The sequence below is a fragment of the Hevea brasiliensis genome, chromosome 18 (assembly GCF_030052815.1).
Source record: "Hevea brasiliensis isolate MT/VB/25A 57/8 chromosome 18, ASM3005281v1, whole genome shotgun sequence".
Lineage (NCBI taxonomy): Eukaryota > Viridiplantae > Streptophyta > Magnoliopsida > Malpighiales > Euphorbiaceae > Hevea > Hevea brasiliensis.
In genome coordinates, this window is record NC_079510.1 from 39,448,497 (window position 1) to 39,462,139 (window position 13,643).

A 13,643-nucleotide genomic window follows, 5' to 3' on the forward strand; every position below is an offset into this window, starting at 1 on the left:
AATTTTCGCGAATTGAAGGCACCTACGCGAAGCCCAAAACATAGGGATTAGTATGTAATTTTTGCAGAATTTTCTAAGCTCATTTAATGCTCAGAAAAATACTGTGAAGTCTCGCGGGACCCATTGAAAAACGGTGTCTGAAAAATTTGAAATAGGTATTGCCGCGAAGCTCTCAACGAGTGAAGCACTCCGATACTCTCATATTTTTTGTGGGATTTACGGTTTTCGAGAAATCTAGCCTGAAAGTCAAAATGGGCTAAAACTTCTCGGACAAAAATTGAGCAAATCGCTCGATGGATTTTGGTATTTTTGGTGTCTATGGAAAGCTCTCGAGGTGTAGAAGTGTTTTGGAACAAGACTCGATCCAATTGGTGGCCTGATTGGCCAAAATCGGCTCGGGAAGGTGAAGCAGCTCGCACGCACAAGGGTGGTTTCGAGCGACGTTTTCGGTGGCCTGAAGGCCTGCCGGTGGCGGGAGAGGGGTGGGGGAGGTGCGCCGGCGACTAAGGAGGGCCGAGGCGGTGGCTGGCCGGCGATGGGCGGAGGGAGGAGAGAGAAAAAGAGGAGAGAAAGGGAGGGGTTTGCGCGATGCGGGAAGGAAAAGAAAAAGGGAAGAGGCCAATTTGATTCGATCAGTCTGACTCGGTCTGGTTCGATTTAGCCAGTCCGATTCGATATACAAAAAATTTGAATTTTTTTCTGCCTTGTGACAAAAAATGAGGCCCAAAAATTTTGAAAAAATTTTACAAAACTCAGAAAAATTCGTAGAATCCAAATATATTTTTAGTTTTACCACGTGACCTTTGTATTATTTTTTAAAAATCATTAAAGTGTTATATTTTCGGAAAATCTAATCCGATTTCTAAAATCTAAAAAATTTCTAATAATTTTTTAAAATTTAAATAAAATAAAATATTAATATTTACTTATAAAATAATAAATTTAAAAATTATGAGTGTTACGTTGACTGATTTTATTGATGGTTTATCTGAATGCAACAGCAGCAAATTGGAGAATCTGAATCTTGGAGTCAATAAATTGAGAGGAAGCTTGTGCGTTTCCTTGGGATATCTTAAGAACTTAAGATACCTGCAACTACGGATTAACTCAATTCAAGGTTCAATTCCGCCATCCATCGGAAACTTGTCGTATTTGGAGGCTCTTTATCTGTCAGCCAATCAAATGAAAGGAAGCTTGCCAGAAAGTCTCGGGCAACTCTCTTTCCTGGCCGAGTTGGATCTATCAGAGAACTCGTGGGAAGGTATCGTCACTCAATCAAATTTTGCGAACCTCTCCAGCCTAAAGGAGATATCATTATATAAACTTTCCTCAAATATTCCCTTGTTTTCAACATTAGCTTTGATTGGATTCCTCCTTTTAAACTCAACTACCTCAGCATTAGATCAAGCCAATTGGGTCCAAATTTTCCCGCATGGCTCAGAAATCAAAATGAGCTAACCACTTTGATAGTCAGCAATGCAAGGATTTCAAATGAGATGCCAGATTGGCTTTGGCAGTTGGATTTGAATATAGACGAACTGGACATTTCTGTCAATAAATTGAGTGGCAATATACCAAACACCTTAGGATTCCTCTCTGCATCTGTTATTGATTGGGGTTCAAACCGTTTCGATGGTCCTCTCCCACTTTGGTCATCTAACATGACCAGATTGTACCTTAATGACAACATGTTTTCTGGGCCAATCCCTCACGAAATTGGTGAAGTAATGCCCTTTCTGACAGATTTAGATATCTCTCGGAACTATCTTAATGGTAGCATTCCCTTGTCCATAGGTAACCTTAATACTCTGATACCTTGGTTGTCTCAAATAATAACTTGTCAGGGAAATCCCTCAGTTCTGGAACAATTGCCTTTACTGTATATTCTAGATGTCTCCAATAATAGTATTTCTGAAACAATACCCTAATCTGGTTTGGGGAGAAGATAAAGTATAATAATGTTTTATAAAATAAAGTTTTTCAAAGTAAGATTTTTCATGATTTTTAAAGATTTATAATTTTTCAGTGTTTTGGAGGAAAGGAATATTTTTTTTCAAGTATTTGAAGATTTTAAAGAGAAAACCTCTTAACCCACCAATTTGATAAGTTGAAAAATGAAGGTTTTTTGTATTTTAAAAACTTTCTATCCACTCAAATAAAAGTTTAAGGATTTTAAATCTTGAAAAACCTCTTGTTACTTTAAAAAACTCCTTCCCAAACAAAGGGAAATCCCTTTTTTCATGAAAAATTGTTCTCTCCTGGAAAGTACTGATTTGGGTGACAACAAATTCTCTGGAAATCTTCCAGCTTGATAGGAGAAAGCATGAAATCATTGTTGATCTTACGCTTGAGATCCAACTTCTTCAGCCGCAATATACCTGCAGAGATATGTAGCCTTTCTAATCTTCACATATTAGACCTTTCACATAATGATCTTCAGGAAGAATTCCTCCATGTATTGGAAACTTGACTGGCCTGAAAAGAGAGCTCACAAAAGAAGATACAGATAGATATGAAGTCAGTCCGGCAAAAGGAGGAGTACTTCAATATGGTTCTACTCTTTTCCTTGTCAACAGCATAGATTTGTCAAGCAATTCTTTATCAGGAGAGATTCCGAAAGAGCTTACAAGCCTCGTTAAATTGGGAACCTTGAATATATCCATGAACAATTTGACAGGAATTATATCAACAGAGATTGGTCAGTTGGAATGGTTAGAAACTCTTGACCTCTCAAGAAACAAACTTTTTGGTCTAATCCCACCAACCATGGCTGTTTTAACATTTTTGAGTCACCTGGACCTGTCATACAATAACTTGTCAGGAAAGGTCCCTACAAATAACCAATTCCAAACCTTCAATTATCCAGCAATTTACGAGGGTAATACTGCACTTTGCGGGGTTCCATTGCCAACACTGTGCTCGGAGGATAACAAGGAAAATTCTCCAATGCCTGATGTGGACAATGAAGACGATGATGGTGATGATTTAAACAAGTTATGGTTCTGGGTTAGTGTGGGACTTGGTTTCACTGTGGGATTTTGGGGATTTTGTGGTACTTTGATCATCAAGAAATCTTGGAGATTTGCTTATTTCCGCTTCATCAATGAAAAGAAAGATGCACTTCTTGCAATCTCCTCAGTGATTGTGGCTCGTCTACTAGAAAATTTCAAGGCAGTCACAAGGCACCAGCGGCAAATGTGAAGACTGGAGCAGTGGAGCTGCAAACATGCAGGCAGTTGCAATTTGATTTTAAAACATATATAAATATAATTTAAAAATTGTTCAAATTTTGATTTTAAATAGTTAAAATTTAATTAATTAGATTTATTTATTTATTTATATAAATAGATTTTATATTTAACTAATTTATATTTATTTATTAAATTATTAATAATTTTGAATCACCCGATTTGTCCCAGTTTTAAATTTGATGCAACATCCTATACTTTTCTCCCATATGTGCACCTTTTTCCAATTTGATCACATGTGTGCTTAGAGCAAGGAGCCAACTGTTGAATGGCGTTAATAAGTCCTCTCCTCTATACATATAGAGGTTATCTTTTTGTTACCATGAGTTTCAGCTAGTCATTTCCTAGACCATATCACAAGCATGGATTCCGTTAAGCTTCTTTCTCTCCTGATACTCTTAGGAGTTAGTGTACCTCCAATCCATTACTTTCGGTTATTGCCCAAAGAATGAGAGAGACGCACTTGTCAAGTTCAAAAAAGGCCTCAATGATCCTTCAGGCAGACTTTCATCTTGGGATGGAGAAGATTGTTGTAGTTGGAGAGGTGTAACCTACAATAACAGAACCGGACGCATTTTCAGGCTCACTCTTCACAACCCGTATGCAAATCCAGATGATATGTTCGATACCAGTGGAACAGCGCATGAGTTGGGTGGTAAGATTGATCCTTCTTTGCTTCACCTGAGAGACTTGACTTACCTGGACTTGAGCATTAACAATTTCGAAGGCGCCCAAATTCCAACCTTCATTGGTGCACTAAAAAAATTGCCATATCTCAATCTCTCTGGTGCTTCTTTTGGTGGAACTATACCACCAACTTAAGGAATCCTCTCAAGCTTGCAGTTCCTTGATCTTAGTGATAAGTTCAAGGAACCAAGTGACAGTGACCTGCTGTGGCTTTCCAATCTTTCTTCCTTAAAATACCTTGATTTGGGGGGTGTGGATCTTACCAAGGCTGCTGCATATTGGCTTCGAATCCTCAATATGCTACCTTCTCCATTGGAGTTGCACTTGAACCAATGTGGTCTGTCCAATCTACCTCTCTCTTTTTCGTCATCTGTGAATTTTACATCCCTTCTGATTCTTGATCTCTCTAACAACAATTTCAACTCCACAATACCTAAGTGGTTGTTCAACTTGAGTAGCCTTGAACATCTTAATCTCAAGTCCAAGAATCTCCAAGGTGAACTTCCAGACTCTTTTGCGAACTTGAACTCCCTGCAGCTTCTTGATTTGTCTGAAAATTCATACATCAAAGGCCAGCTATCCAGAAATTTGGGAAAGCTGTGCAGTTTGCGGACACTGGAGCTTTCTACAAAAAAATTAGTTGGGAGTTGGCTGATTTTATTGATGTATCTGGATGCAACAACAGCAGATAGGAGAATCTGAATCTTGGATTCAATGAATTGAGTAGAAACTTGCCTGTTTCCTTGGGATATCTTAAGAACTTAAGATACCTGCAACTACGGGTTAACTCAATTCAAGGCTCAATTCCGCCATCCATCGGAAACTTGTCGTATTTCGAGGTTCTTTATCTGCCAGCTAATCAAATGAAAGGAAACTTGCCAGAAAGTCTCGGGCAAAACTCTTTTCTAGCGGCGCTGGATCTATCAGAGAACTCGTGGGAAGGTATTGTCACTGAAGCTAATTTTGCGAACCTCTCGAGCCTAAAGGAGATATCATTATATAAATGGTCCTCAAATATTTCTTTGTTTTCTAACATTAGCTTTGATTGGATTCCTCCTTTTAAAGTCAACTACCTCAGCATTAGATCATGCCAACTGGGTCCAAAATTTCCCGCATGGCTTAGAAATCAAAATGAGCTGACCACTTTGATACTCAATAATGCAAGGATTTCAGACAAGATGCCAGATTGGCTTTTGTTGGGTATGGAGGAAGAAAAAACTAAGAACATATTTATGCTAGAAGAAGTAGAAGAGAAAAGACATAAATTCATTACTAAAAATAGAGAATTTACAAACACAAATTTAAAGCTTTTTTTCTTTTTTTTCTTCCTCATTTTGCTAGATCTCTCAAACTCTCTTTCCAGCCCTCTAAAGTTCTCTCTGCACTCTCTCTTCTTCCAGCAGCAACCTCTTCCTTTTTATGGTAAAATTTGCTTTCTTTTGTCAACTAATGCCATACTTGCACCATGCTTAGGTATGACACTTTTCTTTTCCTGTACACATAGATATTCACCAACTAAAATCTCATCAACTCCAATACTCCTCCTTTGATGAGATTTTTGTTGGAGTTTTGAATTCCCTCAAGTCTTCAAGAATCTTCAATTTCTGATTTGTTTGGTTGTGTTGGAGCACATCTCTCTAAGTTTAATGATGTTGTTTTGCTTTGATGGAGCACTTCTCTCCATGTTTGTTGTTGGTGGAGCACATCTCTACAACTCTTTCATGGAGCCCTTCTCTCCAATGCTTTGATTTCTGGTGCACTTCTCACTATTTTTCTCCTTCTTTTAGGTGCACTTGCTCACTATTGTTCTTCTTTCTCTAGTGCACCATCTCACCAGCAAAGTTTCTTTCTTCAAAACAAAATTTCCCTTCTTGGAACAACCCTCCTCCTGCAGGCTATCATGGACTTGTTTAATTATATAGCTGCTGCCATTCAATCCTTGTCAAGAACAAATTCTAACCAGGTCCCTCAAGATCAAAAAGCTCTGATACCATTTATTGGGTTTGGAGGAAGAAAAAAACCAAGAACATATTTATGCTAGAAGAAGTAGAAGAGAAAAGACATAAATTCATTACTAAAAATAGAGGATTTACAAACACAAATTTAAAGCCCTTTTCTTTCTTTTCTTCCTCATTTTGCTAGATCTCTCAAACTCTCTTTCCAGCCCTCTAAAGTTCTCTCTGCACTCTCTCTTCTTCCAGCAGCAACCTCTTCCTTTTTATAGTAAAATTTGCTTTCTTTTGTCAACTAATGCCATACTTGCACCATGTTTAGGTATGGCTCTTTTCTTTTCTTGTACACATAGTTATTCACCTACTAAAATCTCATCAACTCCAACAGCTTTGGCAGTTGGGTTTGCATGTGGACGAACTAGACATTGCTCACAATCAACTAAGCGACAAAATACCAAACACCTTTGGGTTCCTCTCTGCATCTGTTGTTGATTTGATTCAAACCGTTTTGACGGTCCTCTCCCACTTTGGTTATCTAACATGACCAAGCTGTACCTTCGAGACAACAGATTCTCTGGCCAATCACTAGCGATATTGGTGAAGTAACGCCCTTTCTGACAGATTTAGATATCTCTTGGAACTATCTAAATGGGTAGCATTCCCTTGTCCAATACTCTGATAACCTTGGTTGTCTCAAATAATAACTTGTCAGGTGAAATCCCTCGGTTCTGGAACAATTTGCCTTTATTGTATATTCCAGATGTCTCCAATAATAGTCTTTCTGAAATAATACCCGAGTCAATAGGTTGGTTCTCTTAGTAACCTAAAATTCTTGATCCTGTGTAACAATAATCTTTCAGATGAAATCCCTCATTCCATGAAAAATTGTTCTCTTCTAGAAAGTATTGATTTGGGTGACAACAAATTCTCTGGAAATCTTCCAGCTTGGATAGGAGAAAGCATGAAATCATTGTTGATCTTACGCTTGAGATCCAACTTCTTCAGCAGCAATATCCCTGCAGAGATATGTAGCCTTTCTAATCTTCACATATGAGACCTTTCACATAATAATCTGTCAGGAAGAATTCCTCCATGCATTGGAAACTTGACTGGCCTGACAAGAGAGCTCACAAAAGAAGATACAGATAGATATGAAGGAATTCTCCGGATAGTTGCAAAAGGAAAAGTACCTCAATATGGTTCTACTCTTTACCTTGTCAACAGCATAGATTTGTCGAGCAATTCTTTATCAGGAGAGATTCCGATAAAGCTCACAAGCCTCGATAAATTAGGAACCTTGAATATGTCCATGAACAATTTGACAGGAATTATATCACCAGTGATTGGTCAGTTGGAATGGTTAGAAACTCTTGACCTCTCAAGAAACAAACTTTTTGCTAACACCCTTAATTTTTAAATAATTATTTTTATATAAAAATATTAATATTTTATTGTATTAAAATTTTAAAAATTTATTTGAGATTTTCTGAATTTTAAAAATCGAATTCGATTTTTTTAAATTAATAAATTTCATTGATTCATAAAGATTAATTTAAAAATCACGTGGTAAAATTTAAAAATATATTTGAACTCTAAAAATTTTTTCGAATTTTTTGAAATTTTTTCGAAATTTTCGAGTCTCGTTTTTTATCTCAGGGCAAAATAAAAATTCAAATTCGAGTATCTTGAATCGTACCGGTTGAATGAAACCGGATCGGATCGGATCGGACTGATCGAATCGAATAGTTCCTTCCTCTTTTCTTTCCACCTCCCTTTCCCCGCGCGGCACATCTCCTTCTCCCCTTCGATTCTCTCTCCTCCCTCCTCCTCCGCCCGGCCGACCACCTCTCCTCCGTTCCCCAGTAGCTGGCGCACCACCCCCACACTTCCCCCTAACCGGCTACCTCCCTAGGACCCCGGAAAACGCACCCAAAACTCTCTCTTCGCGTAGTGCGTCGCTTCATGTTTCCGGCCAAAATCGAGCCGATCCGGCCACCAATCAGATCGGGTTTTCTCCCAAAATTCATTTACACCTCAACAGTTTTTCATAGACACCAAGAACATAAATTTTCATTGAGCAGATTGTCTAATTTTTGCCCGGAAATTTTTAACCTATTTCAAATTTTGGGCTAAATTTCTCCCAAATTAGGAATCCCATAAAATTTCCAAGAGTACGGCATTCTCTGCTCGACAGGAGCTTTGCAACCACATAAATTTCAAAATTTTTCAACACAAAAATTTTGGTGGGTCTCTCAAATTTTGCAGTATTTTTTCAAGCTCCAAATGAGCTTATTTAATTTTCTAACAATTTTATTCTAACCCCTAGTGTTATAGGCTTCGTGTAGGTACTTTCGTTTCACAAAAATTCAACCGTTACTCGGGTTTGCATGATTGGGCTGGACAGACAAGCTGTCAAAACAGCTTTCAATTCGGATCGAAGTTACAGTCTACTCCACTTTTTTCAAACGCCCTGAACGCGTTTCAAGCATCAGAATTGGCATGGTTAAACCCGAACTCTAAGTTACTTCAGTTACCTAGTGCTGAATTTAGAATAAAAATCTATAAAATATTTGTAGGTAGCTAGAAAATTATAAATCCTTTTGTATTAGCTTCATAATATTGTTAAGGAGCGCGGAACAGAATTTTAGAAATTTTAGAGCTCGTTTGAATGATTTATAATAAAATGATACTTATAAGGACTAAAATATAATTTTCCAAAATTGTGAGTGTTGACTGTTTTGGAGTTCTAAGGAGGGGCCATATGATGATGATGAGAAGATATGGATGTGGGATTTGTGTACTAGAAGTGTTATTTAGATCATTTTGCAAGTTTGGTAGGTCCTAGGTATAGAGAAAACTCTGCTGGATTTTCAGCAAAACTTAAGATTTTTCCTTTGACTCTTTGAAGTTTTGTTTAAATAAATATTGATAAAATTTTTGATATAATGTTTAGATGAGCTGGTCCAGCCTTCCTCCTCTGCCCAGCTACCTCAGTGATCAACGGTTAATTAGTGAGTGGATATTGATTTTATTTATAATTTCAATATTATTATATTCAAAGCATGTTCATACATCACTTATACATATATGTATGTAGTATATATTAGGCACGCTTTATATTGCATTTGTTCTTAATGATATTACTGTGATTGTTGTTTTATGGCGATTTAGAGCTATGTATGTGAGTGGGTGTGTATATGGATATGGGTAGGACGGGTAGACGTGGCTGGAGCTTGACTCGCTGAGACCCGATCCTTATTATGGATAAGTCAAGGTAGGCACAGCTTTGAGTTGATCTCGCAAGGCCCCGTATTTGGATAATATGAGAAAAACCGACTTTGAGTTGATCTCACTGGCAGAGGTTAGAAATTAAAAGAGCTGTATAGGGGATTAGCTTCCACATATATATGTGTGAGTATGGATGTGACACACGGTGTGTGAGTACTCTAGATTGCCTTTGATGTGATTGTGACTTGATTTGTTTGAAATATGTGAAGATAATGCATTTCACTCTTATGATGCACTAGACATAGATAGTTATAGAAATTATAAGTAAAATCAATATCTTACTCTATAAGTCGAATGCTCACTCCTGTTCATCCATTTTTTCAGGTTACAGGAGAGCTTATTCTTGTGTTTAACCTGCTTTCTACCTCGCAAGTCTACTAGCTATTGTCACAAGAGTTTTGCAATCACCAGACGATTCTCACTAAAATGGAAAAGTGAGGGGTCACCACTTTAATTTTGAGGGAAATTAAAGAAAACCATTTTTATTTTTAAAATTTTTTATGCCAGTTCTAGACCAAAGATTCTAAGTTTGAGGTCCGTATACATGTGAAAAAGGTGTTAAGCATCCCACATCGTCCCTCAACGAGGGCAAGTAAATTCAATGTTATGCTCTTTATAGTTTAAAACTGATAATTTTGGAGTTTAAATTGCGATGTTGGTTCCTTTGGTTTAATACAAGAACGCATGATTTTTCACTATTTTTGGATTTCCCATAAACATGGGTAAATGGGATGATTCCAAAGTGAGATGAGATTGAGTTTGTTTAATTTATTATGTATTTGTTAAATTCCTCCCTCCTCGAATTAGGACCCTAATTCCGAAGAGACATCATTTGAATCCTAGAGATTTACAATGAGTGAGGAGGACTCTCGGCTCACTCATTATTTGCCTTCTCACTGGCATCCAAATAATATGAGGGTGTAGCATGTGTAGTGAATATGTATGAACCGATATAGGTATAGATTTTTATTCCTCTTAATTAGGACTCTAATTCAAAAGGAATGGGCTAATTGGAACCTAAAGAGTTCCCTTCATTATGAGGACTCTCAGTTAATGAAGAAAGGTCTCATCATCGACACAACTAGCTGTAAAACCTTTACCCACATCATTTCCTATTTAATGTTTTTGTGCCATTATGATGTTTCATTAGAACCAAATTGAGAGAGGGGGGAGGGGGGGGGGGGGGAGGGGAAGAGTGGAGACTTCCTTAATAACATTAACGCGTGGATTCTAAGAGGGTCACTCCATTGGGTTCAAATATAAATTTCGGAGTTCTTGGAAGGATTCTCTTGTGAATCAAACATTGAAATATGTTCAATAAATTTGTTGAAGGATTCGTAGAATTTTTTATAAAAGATGAGCATGGGGATTTCAAGGAAAGGACTCTCTCCCGATCTCCACTACTTTGTGCTAAGCGAGCTTTATAGAACATATAACTGCAGGAATTTAAGGAAAGAACTCTCTCCAAGGTTCCCGTATTTACAAAAGAATGAGTTTCATAAAGGTGTAAGGTTGCAGGAGTTCAAGGAAAGAACTCTCTTTGGAACTCCCATATTTTATGACGTAGGCATTAAAATTATGGGGATTCAAGGTAAGGATTGTTTCCTGAACTCTCATATTTATAAGGAATGAGTTTTGTAATGAAATATAAAAATACAAGGGTTCGAGGGAAGGACTTTCTCCAGAACTATCGTGTTTATAAAAGATGAGCTTTATAATAGATGCTTAAAACTACGGGGATCCAAGGGAAGGACTCTCTCCCGACCTCCCATATTTGTAAAGGATAATTTTTATAACAAAAATAGAACTGTGAGAATCCGAAGAAAGTACTCTCTCCCGAACTCCCGCTAAAGAACGAGAATATTCAAAAAAATGATGTAAAGAATAAAACGGTTTTATATGTATTTGCGACACATCTAATTGCGCGTTATTTTCCAATCACTCTCTTGGTTTTCGATCTCTTATTGGTTATCTGAACTCTCCATGTTTACCCGAACTTACATCTACTCGCTCTTATTATATCTACCTCTTTAATCGAATCCTAACTCTCCACATCATCATTCTTGTGTTTATCTTATTCCTATCCAAACTCTTTACTGTCTTTTTGAAACTCCGATAACATTTACATTAGCCGAACTCTTATTCTTACACTAACAAAAATAAAAATCTTTTGAAATGACATAAGCATTACTATAGCGTGCAAAAGGTAAAATTTGTGAGATAAGTCAATATAACACTAGTCTATTCAGAAAGTTCAATATGATTTGATGTCCTAAAAGTTCTTACGTAACAAATACAGCCTGGTTGCATTCAATCAGTAGAGGGATTGTTAAGACGTTTACCTGTAATGAGCTACCAGGGTGACAGGAGAGCCAATGCTAATGTCTCACATCAAGATAGGGTCACCAAGGCTGGGCTGACCAGGAGCACCTTTTGAGATGATGGTGTCGGGAACAAGATCCTAATGACGAACCAAAGCTGGACCACCGAGCTTCTGAGCAAATCTACTTAAGAATGAGATCGGAATATTAAGACTTCTAGAGGAGGTTGTTTAAAAAACATGTTTCTGAAGCCCCTTTCGCACCAATAACTTTATATTCCAAGAGATGGACGAAAAAAAAAACACAGAGTAAAACTTGAGATAGAATATCAAAGTGCCAAGAGAAACTACAAAGATCGAGATTTCAAGATCAAAAGCAAAGGACTAATACCTGAAATCTCAAAATTCAGACCAAAGACCCCCTTCTACAGTGAAGCATTCAGGTATTTATAGGGAACGGGGGTCTCCAAATGAACGACCAGGATTTCAGATATCAAGATTGAAGGGTGTGGATCTAGAAGGACTAAATCTAAGGGTCAAGAATTAAAGAGACTAAGAATTGAAGGCTGGGATCAAAGTTAGGACACTTTTTGTAACATCCTCCCGGTAGCAACTCCATACATTCTACTGTTCCAGTGACCGGTGTCGGTTCGGACAGCTAGAACGTCCAGAAAAATATTTAAACTAAAGTCAGGAACCATAATTAACTCAAATATTAATAAGAAAATTTTAGTAAAAATTTTAGAAATAAAATACAACCAAGTCAAATGAGCCGGTGCCCAAGCGATAGGTAACCGGAGGGAAGTTGCGGTTCTCGCAACTAGGAACCCTAGACCCGAGTAAAAATTCATAAAATAATTTTTGGGACTCCAGAGAAGGGTCATTGAGGTTCCTATGGCATTAGAATGCCAAGAAAATATTTAGAAAAATTTTTCAATCGGTACAGATAATTTTGACCCGTTAACCCAAACGGAGAGCATTTTGGTCATTTCGCCTTCAGAGGTGATTTTTGGCCGACTTGTCCAGTTAAGTAAATAATTATAATGATCTAAAATATGAATAAATATTGCTAAAAATTGAATTGAAAATGAGTAGAGAAAAGAAGAAAAGAAAATGAAGGAAAATGCTTAATTATGACATATGATGATGTCATTTAAAAGCCCCCTCCAATCACCATTTGACAAACCAATAAAAAGAGATAAAAATGACTTAAAATGAGATAAAAAAAACAAAGGAAAGCAGCAGTTTCCTTCTCCATACGGGCTGGAATAAGAGAGAAAGAGAGAGAAAAGGAAAAGAAAGAAAGAAAGGAAGAAGGAGAAGGAGATGAATAGTAGCAGAAAAAAGGGTTCAGCAGGGCAGCATGTTTCTCTTCCGTCCAGGTGAGTTTGGCTCAACATCTATGGCTGATTTTTGGATATGTTTTAGGTATGTATGTGTGGAAGTTATGGTTAAAATTTGGTGATTTTTCAACGGTTGGATTTGGAGAAATATATTGTTGAACACAGGCTGTCTGTAGGTTGAATTCTGAATTTTGGCTACTGAAATTTGAGAAAAATAAATAGTTAGGATGCTTATAAAATTATGAAATTTGGTACAAATGATATTTGGGATGTTGAGGCTGCTGGGTTAAAATTTGGTGAATTTTAGACTTGTGGTTTATGAGATATAAATTGTTTTGCATGAGCTGTCTGAGTAAGACTGATTTCTGCAACAATTCAGATTTTGAAGGGTTGAATGAATGTTTTGATATCTCATGATATAGAGATTATTTGATGCTAAAATTTTTACTGATATTGTATAGGGATGTCTAGAATATATGGTTAAAATTTGGGATTTATCTAACGGTTAGATCATTATATATAAATTTGAATGCACAAGCTGCCAGATTGGGTATTAATGGGTGGTTGTGGATTTAAGATTTATGATAGGAGTTTAGTCCAATTTAAGGGGAAATGCTGTTGAATTTTTATTGGATATTTAATTTAGGAAAGTGAAGTTATAATTGATTATGATTATTATGATTCTAGGGGAAATCTTGAAGAATAACAAGCTCAAGGTTGGTTTCAAAAAGGTTAGTGCCTACTTATATATATACTTCTTTGATTCCATGTTAGAAGCTTGAAATAAGTGAGAAATTGTAAATTA

General features: G+C 36.9%; 1 protein-coding gene and 2 pseudogenes across 1 annotated transcript; all 3 read left to right on the top strand.

Annotated features, from left to right (window-relative positions):
* Window positions 1-318: 318 nt before the first annotated feature.
* Window positions 319-1,458, top strand: LOC131175872 (receptor-like protein 33). The gene is made up of 2 exons (XM_058140552.1): window positions 319-491; window positions 1,002-1,458. The coding sequence occupies exons 1-2, from the start codon at window positions 319-321 to the stop codon at window positions 1,456-1,458; spliced, it is 630 nt and encodes a 209-aa protein (XP_057996535.1).
* LOC110661164 (receptor-like protein EIX2) lies at window positions 1,286-4,637 on the top strand (annotated as a pseudogene).
* Window positions 4,638-4,798: 161 nt separating this feature from the next.
* LOC110658529 (receptor-like protein EIX2) lies at window positions 4,799-7,304 on the top strand (annotated as a pseudogene).
* The last annotated feature ends 6,339 nt before the right edge of the window (window positions 7,305-13,643 follow it).